At 40.1% G+C, this 23724-nt stretch overlaps 1 protein-coding gene across 10 annotated transcripts in view; it reads left to right on the forward strand.

The window, feature by feature from the left end:
• KANSL1 (KAT8 regulatory NSL complex subunit 1) overlaps window positions 1-23724 on the forward strand; it is a 199526-nt gene that overhangs the window by 147864 nt on the left and 27938 nt on the right. For all 10 annotated transcript variants that reach the window (XM_040989227.1, XM_040989225.1, XM_040989220.1 and 7 more), the window contains 2 exons: window positions 10318-10416; window positions 23128-23237. In XM_040989227.1, the coding sequence (XP_040845161.1) occupies window positions 10318-10416; window positions 23128-23237 (209 nt within the window). The remainder of the gene's footprint in view (window positions 1-10317; window positions 10417-23127; window positions 23238-23724) is intronic.

A 23724-nucleotide genomic window follows, 5' to 3' on the forward strand; every position in this document is an offset into this window, starting at 1 on the left:
GATTTAATGATATAATACAGTGTTCTAATCTGTTTAAGAGCCTAATGTTGCTTAGTATAGTACAGGAAATGTCACAATATGTTTAATGGAACACCTGTTTTTGAGAGAACCAGTACGCTTCTAGGTAACAGGAAACACGAGAGATGCTAGTGTAAACAAGCCATTGACTATAACTGTCACAATTGTAAAATTTATGAAAAAAAAATGACTACTGAGGATTTTCAGTCTCTGCTTGTTTTGTTTAGATGCATTCCTGTTGTACTTCTGAGCTTGCTGTGCTTTCTTGGCAAGAAAGAGGTTTTTTTTCTAAAAGGTTATTCAGTCAAATAAGATGTTGATGATTTTTACTGTGTTTTTACTTCTCTACAGAGAAGTGATTGTTCAAGCTTTTGCTTTTGATAGTGACCTATATGAATTTTCTTCCTGAAAAATTAACTTTTGAAAGGTCGTGCTCAGTTTGGGTTTGACTCAAAAGATAAATTTATGTGGAAAATCAGTCCATTCCACAAGTACTGAATTGAGTGTATTCTGTGGACTTGTACTTTTCTTCACAGTGCTGTTACACTTGTAAATAAAAATTCATAATCTTCATGGAATTAAATTATTTTTAAATTTTAAAATTCTTTTTAAAGTATGTTTTTATTAACTTAAAATTTCAAGTTCCGTAACTGACAGTAACTCTAGGTAAAGTCTAATAGAGAAGTGTCAGGTGCCTTTTTTCTCATTACTTCTGTGCTTTGCTGTGAACACTATACATTAATGAGTCGTCCAAAAGTTGAAGGATGACCAGCTGAACTCGGTCAACAAAATAATCAGGGCTTAGGGTTAAACTTCTGTGGCTATATCAATTAAACCTTTTATTTCTTTTTTTTAAATTATTTTTTATTCATTGCATTGCATTATGTGACACTGTCTCTTAGGCTCCCCAACCCCTCCCCAAACCCTCCCCCCATGGTGGATTTCTCTACCTTGTTGCAGTATTACAGTTCAAGTTAAGATTCTTTTCATTGCAAGCATAGAGTCCAGCATCTTATTGTAAACCTTTTATTTCTAAAATTTCACTGGAGAATTCTTTCAGCTTCTTTTCAGCTTGTATTTGAGTTGAATACATTGTAATTGTGGACATGGTCGAGAGGTTTCTGTTTTGAATAAATATATACTCACATACGTATTTCTTGAAACATTAGGGTGTGGGCAATTGATGGTGATTAACTCACTGCCCTGTATCAGAGTGCCTGCTTTGTGTTGCTGCTCTTCTGGTTCCTGGTACACCTCTTTGCAATGGAAGCAGCAGGTGTTTATAATCTAGAGAAACTGTGTGTCCAAGAATTAGTGTTAGTGACAACAGAGTTTAGAACAAGAGGCATCGGTTTGGTACTCATCTGCTTTATATCCATTCTTAAATACATGTGCATGTATTGGTTTACAAATGTGTTCTGCTGATACTCCCATTATTTAATGCCATATTTGATAGAGTCTAAGGTACTGATGATTAGCAAAGTGTTACTACATTATGTATCACAAAGGGTTGATTTCTGTTCAATTAGGGCCTAAGAGCAGTCATGAGGTGCATCTAGATTTAAAAGATGCTTACATATAACATAATATTTAAAAATAACCATGTTATCTATATAGCCTATAAATTTCTTTGTTTTCTGAAAACATTTTTATTGGTTTTATCCTGTTATCTTTTCTTGTTGACTAAATTATGCTTTTTATTAAAATTATATAGCATACCATGATAAACCTCTTTACCAGATTCAAAAGTATGATTAGGTTTGTTCTTTATGCATAATTCAGAGAAATATTTTGACAGTATGTGTGCTAGTACACAGGCTCACCAGCTGTGTATGCAAAGATAATGCAGATTTAACTGTTGTCTGCTTCTTTAGCTCGGTGGTTGTGACAGAGAAGTTTTACAGCCTTCCAGAAGTGTTACATATTTTATTCAGGGTATTATGTATGTTATTAAGAGAAAAAGATTCTTGGTAGTCCTTGGTAAAACATCTTTTCTGTCTGTAATCTGATTATATGATATCTGTTCAAAGGTTCTGACAGGAAGAATACAATTAGAACGATAATTCAGAAAATAAAACTAATGCATCAAGAAAGCTTAAAATTTTATCAAGTATTTGTCTTTTTTCAACAAATCCATTAGTTTCGCAAGCTTCCAGGACAAAACACTATCAGATGCAAGACTTAAACAACAGAATTGTACCATAAAACTCAAAATTTAAGATAAAAATTACAGAAAAAGAAGAAACACATTCTTACAGTTCTAGCAGCCAGGAATCTAAAATCAAGCGGAGTCATGTACCTTGGAAAGCTCTGAAGAATCCTTGCTTGTCTCCTCCTAAGGCCTGGCAAATCTTAATCTTTTTTGGTGTGTAGCTGCACCATTCCATTGCTGCCTCTGTCGTATTGTACCAGTGTGTCTGTGTTCATATTTTTCTTTTATAAGGACAACAGTCGTTTATATTTCACCTGATTAAGTTATGAACAGTGACTGCTGCTTGAGTCAAATAAGGTTGTTTTTTTTTTTTTAAGTTTGAATATTGCAGAGGGGTGGGGGGTCATAGACCGCCCCCCCCCCATTAGCCTCCTTAAAATGGGAAGGGTCCAAATATGACTGATCCAGTGGGGGGTGGGTGAGATAAATGTTTAAGTTCTCCCACCTGTGTTTGGGGGGCATGGCAAGCTCCACTCCTTGCCATCAGTCTGTATCAGCTCATGTTCCAGAGATGAGTTGAGGGGAAGAGTGTTCTGAGATTATTGAATGGTCTTGATTGTTCTGAGATGTGGTCAGTTGTCTTGTGCCAGTGGTGAGAAATTGTAACATGAGTTGTCCATGTCTATATGAGTGTGTCCACAGACCTAGGTGCCGTAATGGTCAGCCTGTTCTTTGCGTCTGTTGAAGAGGTACTTGAAGTCCTCTGTTGGCTTAGATGATCTGGTTACCTTGTCTGTTGTATGCCTCTGGGTATGCTTTCTGTTGCATGGGCATCAGCAACTGAGCTGGCCTGGTCCTGTAACATATGCTCCAGGATTGTACCACATGCCTCACATTTCCCTGAGAACAGAGATGGAACATTGTGGTCCAGTTTGGAGTTCCCTAAAAATACCTCACATACAGCAGGTGCAACTGACTGGCCAGTCCCATCCCCTGGCTCCAACATAAGTGGACCAGTGGGCATTGCTGCCCACCCCCAGGTGTGGCTCTTGGACACACCTCCGAGTATTGCAGCCTGTTTGGGGTGATCTGAGCATCCCACATCAGGCCACACCCTCAGCCCTGGTTTTCGCATGTTTTGGGCAGTGCTGTGGCGTAGATCTTACACAAGATAGTAGATACTCTGGCCCAGCCTGACAATCCCTGCCCTCAACTTTTGTGAACTGGTGCTGTGTACTAGTAACAGCAATACCAAATAAACTATCAGGCTCACCTCCAATCCTGCTTCTCACATACTGACATGACCTACTCCTAGTCCCAGGTCTTGTTTGTAAGAGCTACAATCTGGCCCGCCCTTCTCCAACCCCTATTATGTGTGTGCCAGTAGAGATCCATCCCCAAACACAGTTCTTGTGAGCTCCAGGAAGTGCTGCAATCTAATCCTTCCTGACTTCTGTGCCCATCAGCATGTTCATTGATCTGACTTAAGGAGATGCTTTGTCCCATCAGTCCACCCCATCACATCTCCCCCAGTTACCTGCTGGTTCAGTAGTCTTGTTCATAGAAGCACTCAGAAATCACCCTATACATGTTGAAGAAGCCCTCAGAGGCGCTCATTCCAATTTGTTGGCCCTGGACCCTCTCCCTATGCTATGTGTGGTTCTGTCTGATGGATTTTGGAAAATATAAATTTTGAACAGATACTGTTCAATTAATTGTAACAAGGAAGCCATGGAATTAATATGCATTTGCTTTTATGTAATAAAGTGTTTGAGCAACAAGCAAAGGGCTAAGCATTTTATTGTTGTGCACAATTTAAAGAAGGTTAAGGAAATGAAGTAGTTTGTGATTATACATTCAAAGTGAATGCCTACCTGAGATTTGAATATATGGAGCCCAAGCTGCCGTTCAGGTTAGCACTCTGTTTAAATGATGGGTTATTGAAGTTATTGGAATGTTATTTACTATGTTTTAGTAATGGTATTTAGTAGTGTGTATTTCTCATCTTGGATTTGCCAGAAATGTTTAGATTATACAGATCTTATGAATCGAATCTGGGTTTGGTGATAAGTTCTGCTCAGGTTCAGATTGGTTCTCCTCAAGTAGCAGAACAGAGGGATCTTAGGCTTTTGTTTTTTCTTTTAAAAAGTTTGCTTTGTTCTTAATTAGAGGGATAGAGTACTCCTATCCTCTTGAATTCACTGCTCAAATGCCTGCAATGTTCAGGGGTAGGCCAAGCTGAACCTGGGAGCTCAGAACTCAAGCCAGGTCTCCTTCCTGGGTGACAGGAGCCTGGTAACTTGATCCATTAGCTGCTGATTCTTAGGGTCACATTGGTGGGAAACTGGAATCAGGAGCCAGAGCCTGAGCCGAGAATCAAACCCAAGCACTTGAGTGTGGGAGACAGCCACCCTAACCTCCAGGCTGCTCCCAGGTTCTCTTTTTCATTTTAAAGATTTACTGCATCATCATGAGTCAACTTTTCAAAAATGGTACTTGAGGGCCCAGCACGGTAGCCCTGTGGCTAAATCCTTGCAGGTGCCGGGATCACATTTGCGCACCAGTTCATGCACCAGGGACCCCACTTCCATCCACCCCCCTGCTTGTGGCTTCGGAAAGCAGTGGAGGATGGTCCAGACCCTTGGTAACACTGCTCCCACATTGGAGATTTGGAAGAAGCTCCTGGCTTGGGGTTGGCTCAGCTCTGGCTATTGAAACCACTCAGGAGTGCGGCTACTTGGGAACTTCCTCTCTGTCTCTCTTCCTTTCTGTGTATCTTACTTTCCAATAAAATTTTTTTACATAAAAAATAAGGCAATTTTCCCAAGGTACTACCTTTAGAAAATATGGTACTTGAGAAACCTTGTCATAGATTTTAAGACTCAGATAAAAATTTGCTTTGTCAGAAGTTTAGGTTTTGACTTGTGGATAAGTAATTAGTGTTCCCTTTGGGTATAATAATTCTTTTTTCTCTCTAGAGAAAGAATAGTTTCTTGATATTCCACTATATTCTTCTCCACACAATTGTGTGTATTGGTTTAATTTTCCTATTTGGTAGACTTAGATTATGCTGAAGCTGATGTTGTGTTTTACAAGAAGGATAAGAAAATAACATTTTTTCTTTTAAAAAAATTGCGTTGGGTCAAGTTTGGTGTGTTTTCAAGCTGTTCTTCTTCTATGGTGCTAGCATCTCATGTGGTCACTGGTTCATGTCTCCACTGCTCCACTTCCATTTCAGCTCCCTGCTTATGGCCTGGAAAATAGCAATGGATGGCTGGACCCTACACCAACATGAGAAACAATTAGAAGCTCATGAATCCTGGCTTCAAATCTGCTCTGGCTGTTGCGGCCATTTGAGGAGTGAACCGGTAGATGGAAGGAAGATCTTTCCGTCTGTCTCTCCTTCTCTGTAAATCTGCCCTACCAATAAAAATTAAATAAATCTTTAAAGTTTTTATCTATTCAAAAAGCAGAGTTACACAGAGAAAGGGATAAAGAAATAAAAGATCTTCCATCCCACCTGATTCATCCCGAAATGGCCTCAGCAGCCAGAACTGGGCTGGTCAAAAGCCAGGTCCCCAGAGCTGCTTCCGTTTCTCCCAAATGGGTGTGGGTGTTAGACGGGTACAAGTTGCCAGGCTGAAACCAGAAGGCCAAATACTTGGGCTACCTGCCACTGCTTTCCAGACCATCAGTAGTGAGCTGGGTTGGAGGTAGAGCAGCCAGGACATGAACAGACATCCATGTGGAGTGTCATCATCATGAATGGTAGCTTTAGCCACAGTGTTGATCCCCTCTCTGAGTCTTCAAACTGATGGGGAGTAGAGACTAGCACCATGGTATAGTGAACTAAGCCTCTGTCTGCAGCCCTGTACCCACATGGGAGACTCATAGCAAGCTCCTGGCTGCAGATCTGCCCAGCATCGACTGTTGCAGCTATTTGGGGTGTGAGCCAGAGGATGGAAGATCTAGCTAGCACTTGCCCTTGTTCTCTCTGTTTGTAACTTTGCCTTTTAAAATAAAAATTTTAAAATGAGTCTTTTAAAAATGGTGGAGAAGAGATGATTCTTAATAAGTCTTACAATGCTTTTTTGGCAAGATGTTCGCATAATTTTTCTGAGCTGTGTTTTTAGAAATTACTCTAGTTGAAGAGAAGATTATTTTCTTTGGAGAATACTAGCTTTTTGTTTTTTAAGATTTATTCATTTTTATTGGAAAGTCAGGTATATAGAGAGGAGGAAAGACAGAGAAGGAAGATCTTCCATCTGATGGTTCACTCCCCAGTGAGTGCAACAGCCGAAGCTGAGCTGATCCCAAGTCAGGAGCCTCTTCCAGGTCTCCCACGCGGGTACAGGATCCCAAGGACTTGGGCCATCCTTGACTGCTTTCCCAAGCGATAAGCAGGGAGCTGGATGGGGAGCAGGGTCACTGGGACAAAAATTGGTGCCCAAATGGGATCCCAGCACCTGCAAGGATTTAGCAACAGGGAAGTGGGGCTGCCTGAATTAGAACTGATGCCTGGCATGTGCAATACGAGAACTTTAGCCACTAGGAATTGGTCAGTCGGTCTCTCTCTCTTTCTTTAAGATTTATTTATTTTTATTGGAAACTCAGATTTACAGAGACAAGAAGAGACAGAAAGATCTTCCATCCACTGGAGCCTCTTCCAGGTCTCCTACATGGGTGCAAGGTCCCAAGGCTCCAGGCAATCCTCCACTGCCCTCCCGGGCCAACTGTAGAGCACTGAATGGGAAGTGAGGACTTTAGCTGCTAGGCTACCACACCAGGCCTAAACACTAGCTTTTATATGCTTTGAAAGTTGTGTGTGTGGCAAGTGGGGGGATTAATTAGTAATTTTATACCTAATACTTGAATTCATTTAGACTCTGGCTGTTACAGTTGCTAAGAACGAAATGTTTTGCTGTTAAGCCAAAGCTTTTAACATAAAACTCAACAAATGTTAGATGTTTCTTTTCTTGCTGTGTGACTAGAAGTGGAATTGGAGAATTCACTTTATTTGTGTCCACGCATTCAAGAAGCTTGCCATTAATTAACATCTGAACAACAACAAGCTCTGAAGCATGAAGTTCTGCTCTGGAAAGGAAGTGCAAATTCCCTGAGTGTAAGAGAATTGACAGGAACCTGGCAGCATGGATAAAACAAGTATCAGGGCTGGTGCACTGTGGGCCAATCTCTGCCCTGTGGCACTGGCATCCCATGGGCACCGGTCCTGACTGCTTCACTTCCCATTCAGCTCCTTACTGTGGCCTGGGAAAGCAGTGGAGGTTAGCTCGAAGACTTTGGACCTTGTACCCACATGGGAGAGGCTCCTGGCTTTGTAGCAGCTCAGCTCTGGCTATGCTGGCCATTTGGGAAGTAAGCCAGTGGGTGAAAGATATCTGTCTCTCTGTAAAATCTGCATTTTAGGTAAAGAATATAATACTACTTCAGTGGCCGGGGATGTTTTAGAAGAAAGTGAGACTTGGACTTGAAAAGGTCTTTTTGGTAGGAGGGTGGTTTTTTGTTTTTGTTTTTGTTTTTTGGAAAGGCTGACATAGGAGAGGAGATAAAAGATAAAATAGATAAAGATCTTCTGTCTGCTGGTTCATTCCCCAAGTGGCTGCAGTGGGTTTGGGCTGTCCTCTACTGTTTTCCCAGGCCACAAGCAGGAAGCTGGATGGAAAATGGAGCAGCCAGGACAGGAACTGGTGCCCAAATGGGATCCCAGTGTATGCAAGGTGAGGATTTAACCACTAGACTATTGGATCAGGCCCTGGGAGGCTCTTTAAGATTCTCAGTTCTCCCAGCTTCCCGCTTCCTTCTACCTGGTCCTGAATTTCAGATTTTCCTTGAAGCATTGCCCTCTTCATCCCCTTCTCAAAGGAAGAAACCAAGACTGCTCCTTCCCCAGAGGATGGCAAACACATCTGCTTTTCAGGGTTATTGAAGAGAGTGAAAGAAGCAGTTGAACATATTGATGAAGTACAAAATGGCATAGACTTAGTGAACAAGTCAGTGAGAAGATTTGGACAATTGAACAGAAATTAATCTGCCAGTCTTTTTTTGTTTTTTTTTTTTCCCCCAGAAGATGTTGGAATTGATTACCAATATCCCAAATTTCAGGAGAATATGTGTCAACCATCTGAACAGGTGTTGCATCATCTGACCAGTGTTAAAGAGACAATTTAAAACCAAATAAATCAGGTTACAGAACTGAAGTAAAATTTCTCACCCATTAATTTCATCTGCGTCAGAGTGGTGATTGATCTGTGAAGTCTGCTGAGATGAAATGCTTGATCTGGATAGGATCTGGCCAAACATTCAATTCAAATGCACAGCAGAGCCAGCAAAAGGAGCAGTGTGAGGGAGCATAGAGGTGCTTTACCTGATTTACTGACCGAAGTTCTGGTGTGGGTGCCAGTGAGTTAGGAGAAATCTTCACAATGACATTGGTGAAACTGATGGACTCCAGCCTTGGGACTTGTCCCTGGGACTGTCCCAGTTCTTGGGCACAAATTACCATTGTGTGTGTGTGTGTGTGTCTTGGTCTCTTTAATTCAGTTTTCTCCCTCTTTTGAGGTCTTTCATGGTTCTCACCATATTGTGGGGAAACTAGCTTAAGCAGAATACAATGAGAAAGGAATTTGTACCCTTTTCTGTTCCTGATTTATTCCCGTTCTTGTGTGCACAGAAACTCTATGGGGTCATCTTTGCTGCTCTCTGTGGAGAAAAGAAACTGCTGCCAGGCCTCCATGTATAAAGCCAACAATTTTGGCTTTTTCCCCTTTTCTGCATATTGGAGTCAGAGGTTACGCTGAGTATCTATGTAAATACTTACCATTTGTGTCTTTCTCTTCAAAAAAAACAAACTTAAAATGTGGTTATACAAGGTCCACAAAAGCTGATTTTGAGACTTTGGAGTGGATTAAGCGGGCATTTGACAACATGACTTCTTATTTGGCATGCTTAATTATGATATTTCACAGACATCCTTACAGTTTGACAGTTTTTTTAATCCATTTTAAAGATGTATTGATTTGATTTGATTTCTTTTGGTTTTGTTTGTTCAAGATTTATTTGTTTGGGCCCTGTGGCATGGCCTAGCGGCTAAAGTCCTTGCCTTGAACGCACCGTGATCTCATATGGGCGCCGGTTATAATCCCGGCAGCTCCACTTCCCATCCAGCTCCCTGCTCGTGGCCTGGGAAAGCAGTCGAGGACAGCCCAAAGCTTTGGGACTCTGCACCCGTGTGGGATACTCTGAAGAAGTTCCTGGCTCCTGGCTTTGGATTGGCATAGCATCGGCCATTTCGCTCACTTGGGGAGTGAATCATCGGACAGAAGATGATTCTCTCTGTCTCTCCTCCTCTCTGTATATCTGACTTTCCAATAAATAAATAAATCTTTAAAAATATATATTTATTTGTTTGAAAGGCAGAGTGACAGAAAAAGGATTCCATCTCCTTGTTCTCTCCCCAGATGGGTACAATGGGAAGGGCATGACCAGATCAAAGCCAGGAGCTCCATTCTCATTGTAGTTCCCCTACAGTGAGACAAGAGAGGCTTCAAGATGACGCTTGGATCATCCACTGCCTTCACACCCACATCATTAGCAGGGAGTTGAATGGAGAGCAGAGCAGGGCAATCAGTATTGGAACTTAAACTTAAGTGTGGGATGCCAGCATTACCAGCAACAGCTTGTCCAGACAGTTAGTAGCACATCCAGCTTTTAGTAATATTTAAGGCACATTTGTAATCAACTAAAGAATTAATTAACTAAAAAAACTGTTGCTTCAGTGTCTGATTAGTAATACAGGATAAAATAGCGTAAGTTGATTATGATTCCAGATCTAGATCGGAATAAATGATGCTAAATGGCCAACAAGCCATGCCGATTGGCCGAGCGTTCAGATGGAAGAGAGGGGATGCGGGGTGTGCGTCTTGTGCCTTTCTGAGTATACCAGTACTGCCAGGATTCTCGTTAAACCATCTCTGAAAATGAAAGCCGATGCTGCTGTGTGGATTGTTTCCAAACTGGAGGATATGGGGGAAAAGGTAGCAGAGGAAGCTACTTTAGAGATTAACTCCTAAATAAATTTGCACTTGACTTTGCTCATGTGTATTGTTTCTCTCTCCCGTTTCATGCAGGGGTTGATAGTTCTTGGGGAGGCACCTTCGCCTGAGCATACAACAGCAGACTTACTTCTTAGCTCTGAGGTGAAGACAGATCCCGGGACTGACAAGTTGGTGAGTATAAAAGGTAGAAAATGGGAGGTTAAGAATATGGAGTTTAGCTTTTATACACAATTATTCTCTGTAAGTAGAATCCTTGTGCTAGCTGAAGGAAGGGAACTGTATCCCCTTTTATCACTCTTGGCATTTCAAGATCTGAATTCCTGATTTGGGCAACATATGGCCTCACTTGCTTCTTCAGAACTGGCTTAGAATTTAAAAGCAGCTGCTGGCTGAAGACTCCACAGCCAAAGAATTAGCAGAGAAATGTTAATTGGACACCTTTTTGAAGTAAAATCACTTTTCTGGGCATTCACAATAAAGTTAATGGAAAATACATATTTTCCAGGTTTTTCCTTTTTAAATGTATTTCAGGGTTTTTTTGTGTATCAAGATACTTTTAGCTACCTTTTCTATGACCTTTTTAATGTGTGCTCATATAAAAATGTAACATTTTTACGGGAAGATAAGTTAGAGCCAACATTCTTCATGAAACACTTTGCACAAAAGCCTTGAGGAGGCTCTGTGTGTGATTTGATCTTACTGTGTAATGATGACAATCTTCATTTTTGCTGTTCTTCTGTATCCTTAGCACCTAGCTCAAATTTTCCACTTGTGTGGTTCCTTTCTTAAGTCCCAGTTGACTTAGGCACTCTAGGTCCCATGTCAGAATCTTACCATTTTGATTATGCTCTAGGGGACCCTGGTGTTGGCTCTTTAAACCTGGTTCCTGTCCTGGCTGCTCCAACTTCCCATCCAGCTCCCTAACTGTGGCCTGGGAAAGCCGTCAAGGTTGGCCCAAAGCCTTGGTACCCTGCACCCGTGTGGGAGACCTGGAAGAAGCTCCTGGCTCCTGGCTCCTGGCTTCAGATTGCTCAGATCGGGCACAGCTCCAGCCATCGGGGCCGCTTGGGGAGTGAACCAGAGGAAGAAAGGTCTTTCTCTCTGTCTCTTCTGCTCGCTGTAAATTTGACTTTCCAATTTAAAATTTTTTTTTAATTTTTATTTTAAATAATATTGAGGTTTCAGAAGTTACTTATTAAACTACTGATTAAACTAGTGATTTCTGCAGCCAGAGTAAAATTTATTAAGTGAGAAAAAGCATATGTTGGGTTGATTGGAAGGTCAGCTGCTGATGTTAAAGTACAGGAAGCATGTATGATTAGGAGTATGTTCTGTATATACATTCAAGTGTTTGTGTACAGGCTTTAGGGATGCAAATGTTTAGCAATTAAGAAACCTCTTTTAAGATTTATTTTTCTTGGAAAGACAGATTTACTGAGAGGCGGAGAGGCGAGTGAAATGTATCCACTCATTCACTCCCCAAATGGATACAACAGTCAGACCTGAGCCAATCCGTAGCTAGGAACTCCCCAAATGGATACAACAGTCAGACCTGAGCCAATCCGTAGCTAGGAGCAAAGAGTCTCTTCAAAATCTCCCACTTGAGTGCAGGGCCACGCGACTTTGCACCATCTTCCTCCACTCTCCCAGACCATAAGCAGAGAGCTGAATGGAAATTAGAGCAGCTTTGACATGAACCTGTGCTCATTTGGAATTCTGGTGCCTGAAAGTGGAGTATTAGCCAGTTGCCGTCGTGCCAGCTCCTTGTATGTTAATGTTGTGAGAGTTTTTTTTGTGCGGTTTTGTTGTTGTTGCTTGTTTGTTGTTTTTTTAAAGATTTATTTTATTTTTATTGGAAAGGCAGTTATACAGAGAGGAGAGACAGAGAGGAAGATCTTCCGTCCAATGATTCACTCCCCAAGTGAGCGAAATGGCCGATACTATGCCGATCCGAAGCCAGAAGCCTCTCCTGGATCTCCCACACAGGTGCAGGGTCCCAAAGCCCTGGGCCGTCCTCGACTGCCTTCCCGGGCCATAGGCAGAGAGCTGGATGGGAAGTGGCGATGCCAGGATTAGAACTGGCTCCCATATGGGATCCCGGGTGTTCAAGGCGAGGACCTTAACCACTGAGCCGGTTCCTGTTTGTTTTTTAATATTTATTTGGGGCCTGGCAGCGTGGCCTAGTGGCTAAGGGCCTCGCCTTGAATGCGCCGGGATTCCATATGGTCACTGGTTCTAATCCCGGCAACTCCACTTCCTCTCTATCTCTCCTTCTCTCTGTATATCTGACTTTGTAATAAAAATAAATCTTTTTTTAAAAAAAAGATTGATTTCTTTATATTGGAAAGTCAGACACATACAGAGGAGGAGAGGCATAGAGGAAGATATTACATCCACTGATTTCACTCCTCAAGTGGTCACAGGAGCCAAGAGCTTCTTCCTGGTCTCCCACACAGGTGCAGGGTCCCAAGGCTTTGGGCCGTTCTCTGCTGCCTTTCCAGGCCACAATTAGGTAGCTGGATGGGCAATGGAGCAGCTGGGACATGAACCAGTGCATGCAAGAAAAGGACTTTAGCCACTATGTTCCTGTACCAGGCCCCTGACCATTATTTATGTGGCAAATATGAGCCTAATGGGTTAATTACTAAACAAAACTTTATTGTAGGAAGGCAGTATTTGATTCTGCCTTTTTTTTGTTATTTAGCTTTTTTAAAAACAAAATTGTCTTCTTAATTTTACTTTAAAAATATCTTAAGTCACACATGGCAAAGGGCAGATGTGGATTTTCATACTCGCATTTAGCCAGTTGATTCTCATTTTGTTATCAGCTTCTACCTGCTACATATAGTTATTTATTGCCCTTTTATATTATTTTGAAAGAAAATACCTTTTAAAATTTCAGACTCAAAAATGTTAGCGATATATTTTGCTGTTTATTTTGTACTTTCTGAGACAGGAATTAATGACAAAGGCGAGAATGTTTTTATAATTTCAAAATGCTTTTGTTCTTATTTTATTTGAAAGGAAGTGTTATGGAGGAGATAAAAATCTTCCATTTGTGTTTCCCTCCCCAAATGTCTGCAGTGGTTGGAGCTGAGCTGCTCAAAAGCCATGAACCTTCTTCAGGTCTCCCACATGGGTGTGGGGGCCCAAGCACTTGGGCTGTCTTCTTCTTTATCCCAGGTTTGTTACCTGGGATTTGGGTAGAAATGAAGCAAGCAGGACTCATATGAGATATTGGGAGTTCAGACATAATTGTCAGCGATAAACTGTAGGTCAAAGAAAAGTAAGTAGTTTTTGGAAAATAAATGACTCCTGGGCTTGTTAGCATTCTGTTGTTCACACTTAAAGGCGACTTTTTTTTTTTGCCTGATTTCCAAATCGAGTGATTATTTTTTGACATTTCAGTACATATCTGTATATTGTTCCTGTTAGGCACTGCAGACTGAATCTATTTGTTTCCTTTAGATTTCTTAAGTTAGAAGAAAAAAGACTGGGGCCTGGTCTAGTATCCTAGTGGCTAAAGTCCTTGCCTTGATTTCACCAGGTTCCCATATGGGCACAGATTCATATCCCAGCAGCCCTACTTCCCAGCTGTTACGTGTGGCCTGGGATAACAGTAAATAATGGCCCAAAGCCTTGGGACCTAGCTCTCATGTAGGAGACCTGGAAGAAGCTGGCTCTTGACTTCGGATCGGCTCAGCTCCAACCTTTGTGGCCACTTAGGAAGTGAATCAGCGAATGGAAGATCTTTTCTGTCTCTCCTTCTTTCTATATCTCTAACTTTCAAATAAGATTGAATAAAAGCTTTAAGGGAAAAAACAAAGATAGGGCTGGTGGAGGAGAGAGTAATACCTCTGTCTTTATAGCTGCTGCTAAAGGCAACTCTGTACACATAAAAAATGGTTTGAAATTGGACTCCTATGACCAGGAGGATATGTTCCTAGACACAAGAGAACCTAACAAGGTGTTCTGCAGTGCTCTGCAACAGTGTTTCTCATTTCTTTCCCACTCTCCCCTCTTGAATAAATAGTCCTTTTCCCCAGACTTAAGAAAAAACTTGAAAACAATGCATATTGCTAGGTAGATGAAGGAAACATTTGGAAGTGACTCAAAAAAAATCAATGAAATTACAGCCAAAAAGTTCTCTGAAGGACAGAGGCCTTGTCATTCTATACGTTTCTGTAAGTTAACCGGAGAGCCATGGTATCATTGGCTTGTCTCTTGGCTAAACACTGTGTTAAAATCTTCCAGATGGATAGAAAAGGGACAATATGAGATTAGGGGAATATTTAGCCCCGTTATCTAAAGTCTTTATATGGAGCTAACTTAGGAGATTTCATAGGATCTGGGAAAACAAGACTCGGACATGCTGAAAGAGATGTGCTGTGAATATAGTTACATTCTCCTGTAGGGATGGCGGATTTTAAATCTGAAAGAGATTGTCAAACACCTAGGTACTGAAACCATTGAAAACTCACTTTAATGTTTCCAGTTCTGGGAAATTTACTATAAGATTAATAAGAAACCAACATACAGCCAAAATCAGTTCCACTGGTATCAGCTTAACCAGTTAATAATTTACCTGAGAGTACAGAAATTGCATTCTTCTGGGAAAGTAACCGAATTCAGGGTATTATATACAACTAGGCCTATACAGTGTCTGTATAGAAACAAAAATTTACAGATATGAGGGATAAATAGGACAAAAATTAAGGGAATAATGACTGAGTGAAAAGGTCAGCTTAAATTTTCACAAATGTGGACAGTTGTTTAGTGTGAAACTGCATGGTAGTCAAAGTGATAAAAATCAAACTGAGGACAACTAGGAAATAACCAGAGTAAAAAAGTAAATTTCATACAGAGAAACGTGGATACTCTGGGTAGTATCTCATCAGAAAAAAAATGGCAAGACTGCCAGCACTGTGGCTTAGTAGTTTATGCCATGGGTTGCAATGTTGACATCCCATGATGCTGTCGGAGTTTTGGCTACTCCACTTCCTGTCCAGCTCCATGCTAATGTACCTGGAAAAGCACTGGAAAGTGGGCCAAGTGTTTAGGTTCCTACAACCAGCCATTTAGGGTGTAAACCAATGGATGGGAGACCTCTCTCACCTCTTTCTAATTCTGTCTTTGAGAAATCTTGAAGAAAGGAATATAAATTGCAGGGCAGAAAACAACAGAACCAGCTTGTCAAAAAATGTTTGGGGAGTTAAGGCTATACGTAGCAGGAGGAAAGAACCAGTGTTGGGACGAAGCAAGTTCAGCCACAGTTGTCAGTGCCAGCATCCCATATCAGAGGGCCAGACTCCTGGCTATTCAGCTTAGGGGAGCCTTTACACAGTTATAAAGGGATTGTTTATCAAAAAGTTGTTAATATTCACAAAATCACATGATTTCAGTGTATAAACCATAAAATTATACAAATAACAAATAGATAAATATACTGTCACACTTAGAGCATCCTCTTGATGGAATGAGAAAGCAAAACAAAATCGGAGAGACTGCCAAAAGTCCAAACAGTACCACCAATTATCCTGACATAAAAGTATAATAAGAATATTTATCTTATTACTGTAGACCTGTGGGTCTTAGAACTATGAGTTAGTGAAGTTTTTCACATTTGTTTCTATGTATGCAGAAACATCTGCAGAAGCTCCAAAATATGAAAATTAGTGAATTAACTGACCAAGGAAGAAATAGTAAAATCTGTGGAATGCATCTAGGAGAGGCTTAGATGGAAATTTATAAACTGTAAGGGAATGTCTCATCAATGGCCTCAAACTAAATCAAAATAAACTCAAATATAATGAATAGAAAAATTATTAAAAGAGAAACCAGTGGATTGAGAAATTTAAGAAAACAAATTTCTTTTGAAAACATTAGTGAAGTTAATAACCACTAGCATAATAAAGAGAGAAGGAAAAAAGTGGGAATTCACAATATAAGAAACATGACAGGCATGACAGGCCCTACACATTTTTAAGTGACTTAAGGAAATTTTTCATAAACAGTCAGTCTGGTAGTATGGACAAAATGTTCAGAAGTACAATCATTTCTTAGTATCTAGATTCAAAACAATTTTAGATGCTCAAGGAGCTTCCATAAAATACAGTATTTATATTAAATTAACTATTTTCCTATATACTGAAAGTCATTTTGGTATTACTGTTGTATCAGCTACCATGAAAGTCATTGTGCTATAGTACTGGGAGTATAATAATGCTAAAGAAAAACTCAGCACATCTTCAGTACAATTAATTTGTTTATCTGTTGCTGGTTTAATTCTTGGAGGCACAAATTCTGGACACAGTCAACTGTAAATAGCTCAATAGCTTCATACATAATAAGTTGACTGGGTGCATAATTGCAAGCCTTTACACAAAGGAAATCTCTAGATTTAAGAGACACCGCTAGTGAAGAGAAAAATAGCAGGCCTTTCCAAACTCGGCAAAATAAGAGGAAAAGACATCACTTCTTAACTAATTTTATAAATCTAACATAAACCTAATACAAAAACTTGTTAAAGAAGCTAGGAGGAAAAATTTACAGCTGATGCCCATCTTAAATGCAGACTCAGTGATCTTAAGTAAAATGCCAGCAGACTGGACCAATATTGGAATGCTGTGGGTTAAACTGCCACTTGAGGTGCCCACATCCCTTCTTGAAGATTGTGTCATGGCTCCACCTCCCATCCCACTTCATGCTGATACACACCCTGTGGGGGCAACATATGACTCAGGCTCCTGGCTTGAAACTAATCCAGGCCTAGCTGTTGCAGCATTTGGAAAATGAACCAATAGATGGAAAATAACACCTGTCTTGCTCTTTCACTCAAATTAACAAACTAACTTTAAAGATACTAGCAAACTGAATAGCAACCAGTAATGTAAATAGGATAATCTGTTATCAACAAATAAGTCTTCATTATTTCAGGAGTAATTTGTTAAACACTGGAGTAAGACAGCAGGTATCATCCCAATAGGTGCAGTGAAGGCACTGGACAAAATTCTTCACCCGTACTTTGTAATAAAAATTGACAGGAAATTGCCATAAACCACATCTAACATCACATTACCTTATAATAACATGATGTGTTTTTTTTCCTGTAAGCAAATAACTAGAAACAGGATATTGCAAAAATCATTGTATTCTACCAGTGTAACTCGCAAAAATAAGAAACAAGACATAAGCTGCTTTATTTGAAAACAAGACAACATTGAAAATTCCATGAAATCTCATGTCATAAAGTCAATATTTTAAACATCACTTTTCTGTTAGCAAATGAGCGAATGAAGAAAACCATAAGAAATAGCTCCATATATAGTAGTGCCAAGGAACAAAATACTTATTAATAAATTAGAGACTTACAGCTTTTGCCACTGAAATGAAATCTTTCTGAAAAATTAAGAAATAACAAATGGAGAGAGTCTGTATTTAAGATCCTTCTGGTGTTCCATGATCCTCCCAAATCACATATAGCCTCAGTGCAGCCCCAGCCAGGATCCCAACATGCTGCTGGCACAGATTTTTGGTTTTTGAGTTGCTTGTATATTGTATTCCTTTAAGAAAATGTATGGCTTCATTTCCATAATACATATTATGCTCAAGAGTCTTGTAGTGTTGTGGTTTTGTTTCTTCTTGGTGTTGTTGAGAATTAATAATTTAAGATATATAAGTGCTTTTGATGGTGTTTTTCTAAGATCTCATTGTTCCCTGCTCTGGACCATGTGAAGCAGGTGTCTGTCTTTAAGGGCTTTGTGTTCTACCAGGAGACACTTAACAGGGCAGTGCAGAAGGAAGAATTCTCAATTCTTACAATGGAGATGAAGCAAAGGACAGCCTAGGGAAGGACTGGCATATTCTGTGTCTTGTGGACCCGCTGAAAGGAGTGAGCTCTAGCAGGGAGGGTGCTAAACTGGCATTATTTAGGAACTACATGTATTTTTGTATGGAACGGTTTTGGATGTATTTATTTTTCTGAACATGTGATTTTTTCTCTTAGAAGCAGGACAATGTTAGCTGAGCAGATTTATAGATTGATGAATTTGGCTTCTAGTCTGTGAGCCTTTCATGATATTTTCTTTTAGTGACCTTGGCAGGTAGAAAATTATTGATCTGTTATTTTGTGTGCTTTTGCTAGAATTATACTTTGTGACTGTTGTCTGACTACACGACTCTTGCAACCTTCTTGATACAATGTCTATTCAGAGTGTCCCTGATGTTGCTGTATCTTTCCACTAATGGTAATAGGGTCACCAGCCATTCCACTTCTGATCCAGCTCCCTAGTAAAGCCCAGGAAAGCAGGAGACAGTAGTTCACATTCTTGGGCTATTGCACCTACATAGGAAATCGGGAAGAAGCTCCTGGCTTTGGCCCACTGAACCCTAACCATTGCAGAAATTTGGGGAGTGAGCCAGTGGATGGAAGATTTTTCTCTTATTCGAATAAAAGATGGAGGGTGGAGAATAGATAATTGAGGAAGTGCTTTATACATAGTAATTTTTCAAAAATATTTATTAATTTAAAAGTCAGGGTTACATTTTGGGCCCAACACAATAGCATAATTATTAAGGTCCTCGCCTTGAATGCTCCGGGATCCTATATGAGCACTGGTTCTAATCCCGGCAGCTCCACTTCCCATCCAGCTCCCTGGCCTGGGAAAGCAGTCGAGGATGGCCCAAAACTTTGGGACCCTTCACCCATGTGGGAGATCCAGAAATAAATTCCTGGCTCCTGGCTCCTGGCTTTGGATCAGTGCAGCACTGGCCATTGCGGTCATTTGGGGAGTGAATAATCAGACTGAAGATCTTCCTCTCTGTACATCCGACTTTCCAATAAAAATAAATAAATCTTTTAAAATATATATACACACACACACACACACTTCTAGGAATGAAAATAAAAACAGGCTGCTTCACCATGGTCAACTATGGGTCCTGAGAATACTGGTGATTTTCTTTTTTAATTTATTTTGTTGGAAAGGCAGATATAAAGTGAGAAGAGGAAACAGAGAAAGATATTCTGTTGGTTGATTCACTCCCCAGGTGGCTACAATGGCTAGAGATGAGCCAATCCAAAGCCAGGTGCCTGGAGCTTTTTTAGCTCCTCTGTGGGTGCAGGGTCCCAGGCCACATTTAGGGAGCTGGATGGGAATTGGAACAGCTGGGACATGAACTGGTGCCTGTGTGGGATCCTGGCAATGCAAGGTAAAACCTTTAGCCACTAGACTTACCACGCTGGGCCCACTGGTGATTTTTATATTATTGTTCTTTAGCCTTTATATTATATTAAAGGTGTTTGTTTTTGAAGTTAGATTTTTTTTAAGGTTGGCATCATTTTATATTCACAAGTGTCCTTGTAGTTAAATCTCTTAAATCACTGCCCAGAGAATATTTTTGAAACATGTACTGTATAAATCAATTACTATCGTAATTTTATGCTAAAAGGTAAAAATTTTACGTGAATGTGAAATTAATAGAAATTTTTAAGATTGATATCCCAGTACGATGTTCAGTCATATTTGTATGTTAAAAGGAAATTTCACCATCTAAACCAGAACTTCTGAAATCCAGGCTGATTCCCACCTGAACCTTACATTCTTTTTGTTTGTTTGTTTATTTCTAGTGTTTTTTTCATACCGTCATAGCTGTTTAGGCCTTTTGAGATTTCCTGAGTAGTAAATCTTGCTGAAATTTAGAAAAATGGTTGGCATTATCTGAGTCTTTTTGCTTGTTTGCTTCTTTGTTTTGAGGTTTACTTATTTTTATCTGAAAGGCAGATTGGCAGGGAAAGGAGGAGAAAGATGTGGTGATTCATCCCCTAAGTGGGTACAATATCCAGAGCTGGATCCAAACCTGAACCTTCTTCTAGGTCTCCTACATGGTTGCAGGGACCTAGGGACATAAGCCACCCTCTGCAGGTAGGGAGCTGAATCAGAAGTGGAGCATCAAGACTCAAATCAGCACCCATATCGAGATGCTGCCACCCAGGTGGTGGCTTACCTTTCTGTGCCATGATGCCCACCGTTGTTCATGTATTTAATGAAAAATATTACCCGAAAATTCTGAAATATTGACACTTTTCATGTATGTACATTTTTTCATCATCTGAGCTATGTTTGAAACATTTTGAATTTACCCATTTTTCTTAAGTACATTATGTGAATTTCTATATAAATAACTATATAATCCCCCACAACAGCTGGGGGTTAAAGCTAGGAGCCTCTTGATGGAGCCCATGTAGAAAAAATAACTTTTTTTAAAAAAAGTTATTAGTTTTATTATTAGTTATTTTTATTTAGTCATTCGGTTTTTATTGGAAAGATAGATAACAGGGAGAAAGATGTTCTGTCTGCTGGTTCATTCCCCAAGTGACCACAACTGCTAGAGCTGAACCAATCCAAACTCAGGAGCTGCTTCTTCCAGGTCTCCCACGTGGGTACAAGGATCCCAAGGCTTTGGACCATCTTATCTTCCCTTGCTTTCCCAGACCACAAGTAGGAAATTGAATGGGAAATGAAGCAGATGGGACATAAACCAGCATCCATATGGGATCCTGGCATGTAAGGCAAGGATTTAGTCCACTGGGCTACTATGCCAGGCCCCATTTTTTTTTTTTTTTTTATCTATTTTTGTCGAGAAGGCATTTACAGGGAGAGTAGGAGAGACAGATCTTCCATCTGCTGGTTTACTTCCCAAATGGCTGCAGTAGCTGAAATTGGGCGATTCCTAAACTGAGAGCAAGGACCTTATTCTTTCCCATGCTGATTTTTCTCACCAAATGTCTACAAGTTCACAGCCGTGCCATACTGGATTGGAAATGAAACAGCCAACATTCAAACTGGTGCCTATGTGGAATGCCTGTGCCACAGGGAGAGGCTTAGCTTACTGTGCCACTGCACCAACCCTATGCAAAATCTTTTTTAAAAGAAAAATACTGGTTCTTTTAATATTCTGATTTGGTTATTATAGTTTATATCTATGTATTAAATGTTGAGCATTTTTAGGTTCTTGTTTAGTGTTACGTGGATTGATTATCTTTTTGATCATAATTTTTGGAGTAATATTGAGTTGTCCCTGAAGAATAGATGTTCAAGAGTGATTAAAATATTTTCACAGAAGATACAAATAGTTGTATAGCCATTGCTAGCAAGGGCAGTACTTAGGGATTCTGAGGCAGTTGAGTCTGCTACCTAATTTACCATTGCTTCTACAGCATTGACTGATGCAATTGTCGTAAAAGTGTTTGTGATGCCTTACACATTATGTACTAGGGTATCTAGTGGAGCCTGCAACGTTTTCTGGTGCTCCCTCATTCAGAGCACCTGTTTGTGTTCTTTGGTCTGATCTTGGGCAGTTTGATCCCTTCTTGGTACTTGTCCAGAACTACTTCCAGGATGTCTGCTGGTTGCTTATTTGTTTTCTAGTTAGGAGAGTGAAGGTCAAAAAAGAATCTAGTAATAATTAGAAGTAAAATTTCAAGATCGAAATATTGACCCTGCAGCAAATCAGTAGGCATTACAGGAAGCAGAACTTTAAAACATCCCAGGGTCACGTGAAGAATAAGGACACAAGGACTAGAACCAGTGAATAACCACACCCATATTTTATTGCTGATAGCTCAGGAGATGCCCCTGTGGAAGCTTTTAAATAAATGCTGTGTCTTTAATTCTGATGTTCAAACTTTGCCATACTCTCCATCTCTTTTATTTCATTATATATTTTAAATGTATTTTAGTTTAAGAAATAATTATTACTGTGTAATTAGATGCATTGAGATTTCCTCTTACAAAGATACTTCAAAAAGTTTGCAGGAAAATGGTGTTAAAAAATAAGATTGTTGGGGCCCGGCGTGGTGGCGCAAGTGGTTAAGTCCTCGCCTTGCATGCCCGGGATCCCATAGGGGCGCCAGTTCTAATCCTGGCAGCCCCGCTTCCCTTCCAGCTCCCTGCCTGTGGCCCGGGAAAGCAGTCAAGGACGGCCCAAAGCTTTGGGACCCTGCACCCGTGTGGGAGACCCGGAAGAGGCTCCTGGCTTTGCATCGGCCTAGTATCGGCCGTTGCGCTCACTTGGGGAGTGAATCATCGGACGGAAGATCTTCCTCTCTGTCTTTCCTCTCTGTATATCCGCCTTTCCAATAAAAAATAATAAAGATAAATCTTTAAAAAAAAAATAAGATTGTTGGGACTAGCAATGCAAAAGCAACTTAAGCTGATACCTTTCTGTGCTGGTATCCCGTACATACTGTCACCTTGTACTAGCTGCCCCACTTCTGACCCAGCTCCCTGCTCAGGCAGTGTCTAGGAAAGCAGCTGAGAATGTTTGAACTGCTCATACTCATGTCTCCACATAGAAGACCCAGAAGCAGCTTCTTGCTTCAGACCAACCCAGCTCTAGCCTTTGCATCCGTTTGGGAAGTTAACAGTAGATTGAAGCTCTCTTTTTCTCTCTGATCTTTCCTTCACACTCTGTAACACTGCCTTTCAATCAAAACTAAAATCTTTTTTTAAATTATTTTGGTGGGAAAATTTTGAAATCCATTCAGAGTTTTGTGATACACGAATACATGTTTTCCAACAATTTTTTGAGACCATCATAATTGTCTTGGCCCTTAGTTGATGGTCAGTGTTACTTTTTAATTTCTGTTCCATAGAGTAACTGAAATAATCTCCCTGAATTAGAAATTTTTTCTTTTAAATGATGAATATTTAGAATCCCCGCCCCTGCTACCTTCTACACAAAAGCCTACTTCTCTTATTGATTTGCCTTTTCCTCAGTCATACAAGTTTATATTTTCAAGTTGGTCATTAAAAATTTTAGGTGCTTCATTGTGATTTGTTGGGGGATGTTGATGTGTATTTTACTTCTCTTATCACTCAGGTTGACTCTCAGCCACTAGAAGCCCATGGTGCCTCTGCTGTTGGTCATATTTCAGAATCATCTACCAAGCCATGTGGTACACTGAGACCTGTCAATGGAGTTATTAACACGTGAGTTTTATCCCTTCCACTTCTTATGCTTAGTGGACTTATCAAAAGTGAGTGGAACTCTGTTACTTCCAGCAAGGACTGACTCTGGCTTCAGTAATTAAAAACATTATAATTTATTGGTTATAGCAAATATGTTTTAATCAATATGTTCTTGTATTTCCCTTTTACTTAACAGGGCCTAATTTGGCCTGGGCATGGAGAATGATACGAGATTACGATTATCCTAAATCATCTCTATTAGCCCAGGTCTTGGAAGAATTGATTAGTAAAGAGTACATAAAACTACTCTACTTGAGAACAAATGAGATCCTTAACGATTATATTGTAAATGTATATTATGAAGGCTCAAAAATTATAGTAAAATACATAATCTTATCCATCCCTGAAATTTTTGAAATGTCAGTAGAAAACTAAAGTGGGTCTTTAACATTTGAAAAATTATTCTGTCGTTAATTGCAACTTTCTCTCACAAGCAAAACTTGTTTCC

This window comes from Ochotona curzoniae, unplaced genomic scaffold, assembly GCF_017591425.1.
Source record: "Ochotona curzoniae isolate NIBS_2020 unplaced genomic scaffold, NIBS_Ocur_1.0 contig_520, whole genome shotgun sequence".
NCBI classification, from domain to species: Eukaryota; Metazoa; Chordata; class Mammalia; order Lagomorpha; family Ochotonidae; genus Ochotona; species Ochotona curzoniae.